Raw genomic sequence first — 10,628 nt, forward strand, 5'->3', positions numbered from 1 at the left:
AAAAAGCCTGCTATCATGCGTACCTATAACATTCAATCCAACTGAAATGTATAGTGTCATCAGCTCGTACGACGCAGCAGTGTTGATCGTAAAATCGAACTCATTTAGTCGTCATCACATACACAAATAAAAGGAACTCTGCATGTCCAAAGATAAACAAGTAGTCATGATGAAGCTGAAGTGTTGCGATCGAGAATTGAATTGCACTTTATAATCGGTACAGATCTTCAAGTTCTTCTTAGTCCGATTTTGGCAGCAATTACGATACGTTCGTTCGAGTGATTGCAACATTATGCCTTTGAAATGTATGTCGTTGAAGTATTGCGTATCGCCATCATCACTATTCATCATGACAGAACTGGAGAGTGACAGTCACATTACCGTGTAGTTGTTATAATGCACCTCCAGCAGACAATTGATATCAGTCACACATTGAACTAAATTGCTTACTGGCACAGAGTCATCCAACAGTCATTCAAGCTATCTTGACGTCTCGATTATTTACGTTTGATGAAAAACAAAGCGGGGGTGTGATATCAAATTGTTGACCACACAAGACAAAACACAATCCCAGTCGATCTGAAAAAAATCAACATAATGGATTGTGACATTATGCTTCGGACTTTATCAGACACTCCGCAAGGAGAATTGTCAAAATCACACCCGTTAAATTACAAACAGCGCTGCATGTGCTACGCTACGAATCCGAAATAAAAAGTGAACTCGGACGTGATCATGAGCTTCCTGCTAGCAATGCGAATAGCGCTTTGGTCAAAGTTTTAGAAAACTACAGCTGTAGCCATGATTTGTTAGCGTACAGATTTACATCGACACACGAAGTCTTCATGAATTCAGTTCTCACTATGCAGGTCCACCAGACGTGATGGTGACGGTGATGGTGTTGCTCTCGTGGTTACTTCCATCCATCCCGCACTCACAAGCGTATATCCAACTTGAATTTGTTTTCAAACCACGTTGTTACGCGAATCCATAGCTTACAGAATTCTTTTCGTGTACAGAACCACTACAAATATTCGGAGCTAATGATGCATACTAGGCCGAGGATTATCAAGTGTCCTCAGAAGTGAGTATCCATTAATGTTGTTCAAGAACAACTTTTTACACATTTCACTGGCTGTTCTTACATCACAGCGTATGTGCATGTCTGGAGACAGGTATTTGATATTGCGTGATGTAACCGCGTAATCGATGTCAGTAAAAGCTCAGTAGTGAGCTGTGCTGAAAGTTGGAATCACGATGAAAAACATCTGTGTGGTGTGAAATGACGAATTTAGTCGAAACCCCTATGAATACCGACACTACAACTCTACGCGACACATGTATAAGCCCAAGGACATAACTCATTTGAGCCAATCCAAAAGATTAGTCAACAGCGGTCCTTCAGATCCGTCTATAATTGTGGCTCCTTATTGCTGTTTCCCTTTGTACAGTACAATCTAGATCAGTTGTTCTGAGCCGGTGTTACACGATACACAAGGGTTTCCGCAAACCAGTCTCAGGGATTCCGCCGGAGGTCAAGATACACACAACTCATACAGGCCATCATTGGTTGCAGGCAGTTAGGCGCAATGAATAACTGAATTGTGAATGCCATGGTTCCAGGTCGTGTGCGTGCCGCAAGTGCATGCAAAGGGTCCGGCTTCAAATTTGAATCTCCGTCGTTTTAAAATGCCGAATCCATCTCCAATATTCATTGCAGTGATTCTTAACCAATGGTCCATGCAACACTAGTGCGTCCCTGAGCCAGTCTCGGGTGTTCTTTGGAGGTCAAGACACACTTGCAACTCATACGTGTGACTGGTGAAGATATGCCCGCCTCGGTCAGGCATGATCACTTGTCGAATTCTGACTGCTGTGGCGGTACTTCCTGTACAATGGCGTCCGCAGGAGAGGGTGGGGTTTGAAATCGAAACCCCAGTCTTACTGGAGTGCAAATTTTATCACAAATGTTCTAGTTTTGTACGGAAACCATATTTTAATGGTTTTGTTTTTTTAACGCTCTGTCCATGCGCAGCTCATTTTTCGCACCAGCATTCTATAGTAATGTATTATATCTGTGTATTCGGGTACATCTTTGTTTTTATTTGGGGTTCCACGAAGGCTCGCCGATTAGCCTAGGTGTTGCGCGAGTTAGTACAGGTTAAGAACCACTGATATAGATATCATACTAAGGTGTCACTATCTACATCTATACTGGTGAATGTACAATGTACATGTGTTATCAGTAGGGCTGGGCACAATGATTCGAGTACTCGAATCTGAATCGAGTATTAATTTTAATGATTCGAGTCGAGTATTAAAAGACGATTTTTCGAGTACTGAAATTATATGCTCCTCGCAACTGAAAGTTAATTTACTAACGAGAGGAAGCCTTGAAACCTTGATTGGCCAGTATCGCAGCATACCAGACATAGTACAAAAGCTACGAACGTTAGGCCTACTGGAAATAACACATTTCCGAAGTCATGATCATCCCACAACATTGTCAAAAACTGCAATGAAAAGGGTATGGTCAAAAAAATACAAAAGCATCTTTAAAATGTGACGGATAACAGCCATTATGTTCTTTGTGGTGGCATAAAAGGTACATATTTGAACTTCGACATAGTACATTATGTTGTGACGTCATAATGAGTGATACTCGATTACTCGACTCGACTCGAAGCATATTAGGTGATTCAGAATCGAATCACTCAGGTACTCGATTTTGCCCAGCCCTAGTTATCAGTATGCAGTACGCAGTATTCACTAGGGCTGTTTAAAAATAACCTTTTTTCCGGATTCCTGCCATTCACTGATTATATTGTCAGGTGACCCTAAAAAACGCTGCACAGGAAATTCGGTTCAATTCTAATAAGTATAAGACTCTGCAGATCCAAATAATATTTATTATTTATAAGGGAAAATTGAGAAAACAAAATTTCAAATTTTTATGTCAATCCCATGAAATTGTTGAGTTGTCTTCAAAGACGATGCAAAATAAATTTGAGTCAATTCCAACTAGTGGAAGTGAGGTTATTTTTAGTTTTTCGGTAATAATTCTTAGATTATTCACCAATCAAGGATAATCCGAGAGTTATCAACGAAAAATTAAAATAATTCCGCTTCTACTAGTTGTAATGGACTTTGATTGATTCGCTCGAACCACGAATTTCCTATTTATGCCCATTCTCACTACAGTCTGTCCACTATATTAGCTCTAAAACGTGTAAGGGAGGACGGATTGCCAAAAAGGAGGACATTTAGGCGTCCTCGGAGGACATTTTCATAAACCCGACAAAGGAGGACAAATCCTTCTAAACGCGGACGTATGGTAACCCTCATATATATTAGGCTTACCATACGTCCTCTTTTAAGAGGATTTGTCCTCTTTATTGACTTTTTTGAAAGTGTCCTCGGAGGACGCCCTGTTGTCCTCTTTTTTGAGATTTTGTCCTCTATTTTGAAAATTTAGGTAAGATTTAGAGGAAATTGCGAGTGAAATGCCGCAAATTAGCGCAGAAGTGAAGCTCCGGCGGGTATTTCGGAGGTAACAGCGGTTATTTAGCTCTGAGCGAAAAGAAGACTTTTTTTTTTAGTCAACCGATCGCGAAGTGGGACAAATTTACCGGTTTTTGAGAATTCTCCTCCAGTTTTGCATGTCTGAAATTTCTGAAAAAGTGTCCTCTTTTTTCATTTCCAAAATATGGTAAGCCTAATATATATGGGATCATGTATTCTCACAAATATAATAATTATTCATTCATTAGTTCATATGTATATGTGTATTGTATGGTGTGTACGTTACAAAGTCATCTGTAGCAGGGCACCTCATATCTTTCTATAGTAGTATACCGATAGACATGTCTGAAAGGCTGCAGGCGTTCTTCGTCGTGTTTCTCGGTTGCCGAGATGTCACTATACTCGATGCAAACTGGACGAAATATTTGTGACGGGGCATGTGTTATACGCAATGTGCAGCAAAGACACGTAGCCTAATATCTTAAAAAATTCGCATTCAGTGGCTGTTACTAGGCTTATTGTACCTGCGGTAAGTTTACATCCTGTTTCACTAAATCGCTTCTGCGCGCATCATTGTGAGTAAGAATTGAATGTATATGGCCTACCCAGGACTAAAGCCTACATGCGATTGTTTATGATTCATCCAATTCAATCATATGTGTATGCGTATTATGGGTAGTCTATGTCGCGAAATGATATGTAGCAGGATGCATCAGTTCCTCACCGCCAAATCCATTTTCTGTGTCGTTTCATGGATTGATATGGGTTAGCCTAGTGACACCATATTGAGTTGGTGACGTCAGGTCTCGATAATTCCGAGGTGATAATTCAGTAATTTCACTGTCAAAGCACGAGTTACCAACGAGATCTACATTACGAGAACATAACTTCGAACCGTTGGGTTTGTTTGTTTGTGGATTCTAGATAGTCAGCACGTGAGATTTAGCCTACTGACCACGCCACAGCATCACGAATGGCTTGATTATTGCAGGTGCAAGAATACCAGTCAGTTTTAACCACAGGAAATTCGATGCTGAAGACGAATCCCATGTACTGAGCAACGACTTCTTGCGACCATGAGGCCACGAATCTACAATGGTGACGTCACGGGTTATTGACGTTGATCTATGCCTCATAGGGAAATGAAATTGTAATGTTGCTCCAATGTGCCTCCAATGCCGAAAAGGGTTCCGACGCGTGGCGTTAAGTGCGACGATAATGCTCATTTTGACTTGATGAAGGTAGCGAATAGCTCAAAATAGCGTTTTGTCACCATAAGTATACAATGTCTATTAAATTGGTCTAACAACAGATATTGAGAATATTGGTGAAAATTTTGGGTCCAGCGGTTAAGGGAAATGACGTGTATATTCTATATGCTGCGATATTGCATGTAAATCACTAGTGACCACGCCCGGCATCGATGTTTTGACACTGTAATCGAGAGTCTCAGTCGCCCAGGCTAGTCGCGTTCTGTTGGCGATGACTGTCGCTCAACCGCAAGAAAAACGGGAATGTTTTCCACACTGGTCCAGTAGGTAAATACGTATGGCATATTTCAAGAACGGTAATTGTGCGAACCGGGGGTTTGTCACCCGAAGTGGCGTGGTTCATGAGCACAATCACAAACCGCGTATATCAAAATTTTATCCCAGTAAATAGAACTCAGCAAACCTTTGAAAATACAAGCCATACGTGTTTTCATTTGCCCTCCTAATCACACAAAAAGTAATCTAGTATCCTTCACAACTTTTCCGTATCGTTCATCGTCACATTAATGCCTATGAGTTTTGTAATACGAGGAATGACGCACTACCATGACATTATCCGAAATCGGTATTCACGAGGGTTGTGCGTAATCCCCAGGGTTAATCAGCTACGTAGTACTTCCACTTTTCGGCCACCTCTACCTGCACTGTTTACGCATATGTTCATAATTTTCGACTATTCCACTCAAACGTGACCGTTTTCCATAGGTCCAGAATAGCCTACTTCTACCTTTTTACCTACTTGGCAATCGCTACTGCTTGTACTTCAGCAGAAATTTGCTAACTTACTTCTATTGCTACTTGGTTACTAAGGATGACTACTTCAACGATGACCACCTATCATGGTAAGCTGATACCGACTTTTACTGCCTCCCTAATTCATAATTGCTATGATACTAAATCTTATTACAACTGGATGTGTACTGTATACAGTATATATATCGGGGGGAGGATTCAGTTCACCATTAATTGGCGCATTCTCTGGGTGGTAGGCCTCAAAGCTGTGTATTAGGGCCTATCAAAAAAACTTTTGTTTCCGAATTTTTACTGCTAAAATTGTTGCCGAAAATCGTTGTCCCAAAAATTTGACTCAATTCCGACTAGTAGGAGTGAAGCTGTCAGAGTTGGAATAAAATCATTTTACTTCGATATTTCACTGTCTAAAACTCGGGGTCAATTTTTTGTTGACTGGACTTGTACTCGATTCATTGGGCATGGCTCGACACATTCTACATGACTTATTCAAGTTCTTTACAGGCATGGATGCATTCCTGGAGTCGGTTACAACCGATATTTACGGCAATGGAGAAGTTGATGTTCGTTCTGTTATTCGTCGGTTCCGCGAAAAAAACTATGATCCGGCAACATTGGAAGTGGACAGCGATACAATTTCGAGGGATCCAGTCAAGTCAACACTATGCTACATTCTCGCTGCATTCATGCATAGAGAGTTTAATGAATCGAAGCCAAAACATGCAACGTATTGCTTCCATAAGATATGCACGACTATAAGTGCATTCCAAAACGACAAATACCAGAGATTCTTGCAGAACGGCGTAACGGTAAATGGCGTAACTGACATCCTGATCAAACTCATGATAGAAACGTACAATGTTGAGTTCAAGAGAATTCAAGAAGAAGAAGATGAAGATTTAAAAATGAATGAGAATGTTGAAGCAATAGGCTTTGCTGCGACGTGGATAACTGAAACGTGCTTGCATCTTCGTTGGAAAAAAGAGGCTGATCACTTTTACAAGGTCGGTGTGCGATTTGAGAAAGTATCTGGTAATCTCGAAGATCTGGCTCGGCTGTATTTGTCACGAGCGAAATATTTGGCCATGATCGAATCTCCTCAAGAAGAAGTATACCGTTTTTTTGAATTAGCTGAGAAATCGGCGCTGAAGATGGATGAAAGTAAGAGCGAAAAGAGAAACAAACTCTTGTATTTCATCAACGAATTTCGCCAACAGTGTGAGTATGAATAAGAGCTTTCACGAATCTTCCTGTACTGATTGCATGTGATCTTTCATGTGTCTATTCATTATTCTATGGAACAAAACGTTTCCCCAACTGAATGTAAATGTCTTTCTACAAGCTATTTGGGGATCAGAACTTCGGAATAACGCGTAACGATATAATTTCATATTGTTAATCTATTAGCTAAAAGCTATTCGACTGACACTCATCAGTAGCGAACGTCAGTACGCCGGTAAATCACATTAAAAATGTATGAACTATTTTGTCCGTATGTCGTATAATTGTAAAAACAAACAATTAGTCGACAGGCAAGATATGGCTGTAACGATACATAACAAAATTTAGCGACTACATATTTGGTTATGAATAACGGAGAACAATAACACAGAACATTAATGCAATATTCCAAGAGTGAATGGAGGCTTTCCTTTTGACGACTGGGAAAGGCTTCTTGGCAGCTTTATGATCGTAGATTCCAGGACGTTCAAATGAAAAAGAGAACGGCCACGAGTAGCTATAGCAAATTGACTGTCATTATAATGATTAGCACATTGAGGATGGGATAAAAGATGCTCTCCAAGACCCTAATTACAAGCTTAAATTGATGGACTTTATCCGTCAGTGTGTCAACAGACTGCGGTGACGGAGCTGGAGAACCAGCATTAGTTATTCTAATTTGAATAAATCAGTTCGAAATTATTTAATTCGAATAGATTAACAATAATAAGGTATTGTTTTGCGTGATTCTGAAATTTATTTCTATGCGTAGTGGAATTGCATATGACCTTTGAGGACTGTACACTTGGCCATATTGACAGAAGCATAAATTTCGATTAGGTAAAGTGCGGAGAAATCCAATGTCGAAGTCCAATGTTTAAAAGAGAGTGCGATCCCTCATATCGTCCTGGCCATACACGCTATTCACGGTGAAGGTAGGAGGTACCAAGAAGAACAGCATACAAATGACCCAACGGTGATAATTGAAGCGGAATTTCTCGTTAGGCTTGTGATAGCCATCAGTCGTCTTTAAAATACAGCTTTAGCTACCCTCCCGATATAGAAGTTGGCTCCAATACTCGTTCAAATATTTGAGAACTCCTTAATTTTACGCCAGCATTACCCGTCCCATGAATGTTTTTATAGCATTATTTCAGGTGTTTATGCTCCACATCCTCCAGGACTGGTCTATGTTTACTACCTGACCAGATTCACAGACTGTCATTGGTGTTCATCCCTTTCTAGGCCTACATTGAAATCGTGTAGTAGTCAACCACGTGCGGGTTCACCTATATCATTCTGCGCTATAACAAAATTAATAACAATTTATTATTTATAGACGCGGAGACAAGAAATTAGCAGGATGACGGCGGAAATAGTGGTATTTCGGTGTTTCTGCTCATGAATGTCCGGTCGGGACATAAATTTACTTGTTCCAGTTGTGGACTTGACTTGCTTTTACTTATCAGTTCCTTCAAAACCGATTACAATGAATAAAGTAACGATTCAATTTTTATATTTAGCCTACTTTTCAGAGTTAACCTTCGATTTGTTCTGATTCGCTTTGCTCTCCTATAACTATGATATACCAATCGTATCTGTGTCTGAACGCTATATCCTCAAAATATCTGCATGGTGTTATAAAATAACGATGATGTTGGTAGGCAGTGAATTTTCCTTGTTATACTGTATACACAATCTTTAGGATATTATTAGCTTGTTATTCATATTGTTATTGAGCTATTTATGATCTTTAGCAAATGGGAATATATACGCAGTTTGCGCAGCTGCTCTAGGAGGAATTTGATGTTAAAAGAGTCTGTCATTATCAGCGTAGAGATTGTTCAATTGTCCCTGAACCAATCGTACGCAAGGGTAAAACGCACTCGTACCTTATTTTTCAAGCGTATTTCGACGAAAGTGAATGGATGACGGGAGACTTGTACAATCTACAGGACTTTAAAAAAGCGCAACTAGAACTATTAGGGTTCCGGTGTAAATCAGGCTGATTTGAATCAGTGCGATTTATTTAGGGTTTGTAGGTGCCCTTGATTTATGATTTTAATGTCACCGCTCTGATTTCATTGATTTTTGCGGCTGTTTATTATTAGACAACCATGTGCGTTGTACATATACCAGATCTACTTTTTCGCATCCAGAGAACATTTCAGTTATCATCAATATTACTCATGAAACCTATGCAAAAATGCATCCATATAAATACATATGATACATGTTATGAATGATTCCAATTTGCCTCAACATTAGGGCAGATCGAAATCGAGAACCAGAGGCATTCTATTTGAATCGAGTTTAAGACATTATTGAAATCATAACTGCATAAATGACATGGAAAATTGAAATATATGCAACCACAAAAAATATATTACCATGCAGTTCTAAATTGTGACTTGGACTAGGACTTGACTCAGTGGTCACTTCAACTTGACTCGAGTTAAAAATGTGAAAGTAAGATTGATTTGTTACTCAGAGCATTAGTGACGTGGTTATAACCCTGCCCCGGCCCAACTGAACCCCACTCGAAACGGGTTAATGGCGATTCTAGCGACACATTATTTGCTAGTGAGGTTGAGCATTTTCAACTATGGGATGGTCTTTTGAACCACGCATTATTGAGTTGATGCGATCTACTGTTTTACCTTGATTGGCTTGATCGTCATTCATCCTACGTTCTATTATTGTTTTTATTATGAGTAAAAACCATGAAAATAAAATATTATCAAGATTTGAATTATTGCTCAGATTAAAATCGATTTTAATCAGAGGCAAATTGATATTACCCAGAACCCTAAGAACTATAACTAGAACTAATCAATTTTTAAAACTAGCCACTATAAGTTGATTTATATAGAACTACCCTATTTTCAAAATCCGAAACTAACTTGAACTATTCAACTTTTAAAATTCGCAACTAGAACTAGAACTAATCGAAGGATCGTTACTTAGTAGACCATCAACTAGCTAAATGGATAGTTTGTACAAGTCTGCCTTGAAGAGTAACGTATAGGGCAGACCAGGCCATTTTACGGCCCGTGGGCCAAATACGGACTGTAGCCTACGTGGGAAGTCCGCAGAAAATTTTGAAGAAATACAAACCCTGTTCTAAAGGACCCTACTTCATGTTGATTTACGAAATAATTTGGATTAAACTTCGAGCTTTTTCCCTTTTGAATACCTTTGCTTGAGTTTTTTCTAAAAACATGATTATAATAATGAACATCAAATCATATAGCGTGCCATGAAATATTATATTGAGTCGCACTTTTGGCACGTTTGGTAGCAGTAGCCGATGCTTTATTTGTACTTTAACTCTAAATTCCTAACTGCCAAATAGTAACACATCCACATCCAGAAACTTGTGTCAACCACGTAATTCAGTGCTTTCAATTTAACAATTATTAGAAATTAATACACCACCGAATATAGTGCAAACTTATAACTTGACTCGCCAACCCATTTCCCGCATGTCCTTCTAGGAAATTAGTTGTCAATCTGTGTCGTAGAGGTTCCAAGTCATTAAAGGTTAAGAACCGTACAGAACTGGTTTTCATTCTCCTGGTCCACACTGTAATTTATAATTTATCGGAAAATAAGACATTGAATCGACATTCGCCCAAAACCACGACACGTGTTTCCTAGGTTTTCGGCAACTAATATTTTTTATGTGCCATTACAACTAGGACTACCCGTTTTTCAAAATACGCAACTAGAACTAGAAATGGAACTACCAAAAAACCCGTTAATTAATTAACGATCTATTCTATACTAACTAAATATTTAGTTTGTAGACGTTCGGACTTATAACGAGAATAAGGCAGTATAGAAAACAGTTGACTCGATGAA

At 39.3% G+C, this 10,628-nt stretch overlaps 1 protein-coding gene across 2 annotated transcripts; it reads left to right on the forward strand.

Moving 5' to 3' along the window:
* Positions 1-5,527: 5,527 nt before the first annotated feature.
* Positions 5,528-8,999, forward strand: LOC145447835 (uncharacterized). 2 transcript variants are annotated; one of them, XM_080326113.1, is made up of 3 exons: positions 5,528-5,635; positions 6,048-6,761; positions 8,104-8,999. In XM_080326113.1, the coding sequence occupies exons 1-3, from the start codon at positions 5,605-5,607 to the stop codon at positions 8,121-8,123; spliced, it is 765 nt and encodes a 254-aa protein (XP_080182239.1). In that variant the 5' UTR covers positions 5,528-5,604; the 3' UTR covers positions 8,124-8,999. The 2 variants fall into 2 exon arrangements, with proteins under 2 accessions (XP_080182239.1, XP_080182241.1); XM_080326115.1 differs by having other exon boundaries at positions 6,048-6,704.
* The last annotated feature ends 1,629 nt before the right edge of the window (positions 9,000-10,628 follow it).

The sequence above is a fragment of the Botryllus schlosseri genome, chromosome 1 (assembly GCF_051294905.1).
Source record: "Botryllus schlosseri isolate E-star chromosome 1, Bs_hap1, whole genome shotgun sequence".
NCBI classification, from domain to species: domain Eukaryota; kingdom Metazoa; phylum Chordata; class Ascidiacea; order Stolidobranchia; family Styelidae; genus Botryllus; species Botryllus schlosseri.

Bases quoted from the DNA above. Each gene is read 5' to 3' on its own strand.
- LOC145447835 (XM_080326113.1), top strand. From the start codon at position 5,605: ATGACTACTTCAACGATGACCACCTATCATG. The intron at 5,636-6,047 runs GTAAGCTGATAC...AGTTCTTTACAG, and splicing joins AACGATGACCACCTATCATG to GCATGGATGCATTCCTGGAG. The intron at 6,762-8,103 runs GTGAGTATGAAT...TATTATTTATAG, and splicing joins CAACGAATTTCGCCAACAGT to ACGCGGAGACAAGAAATTAG.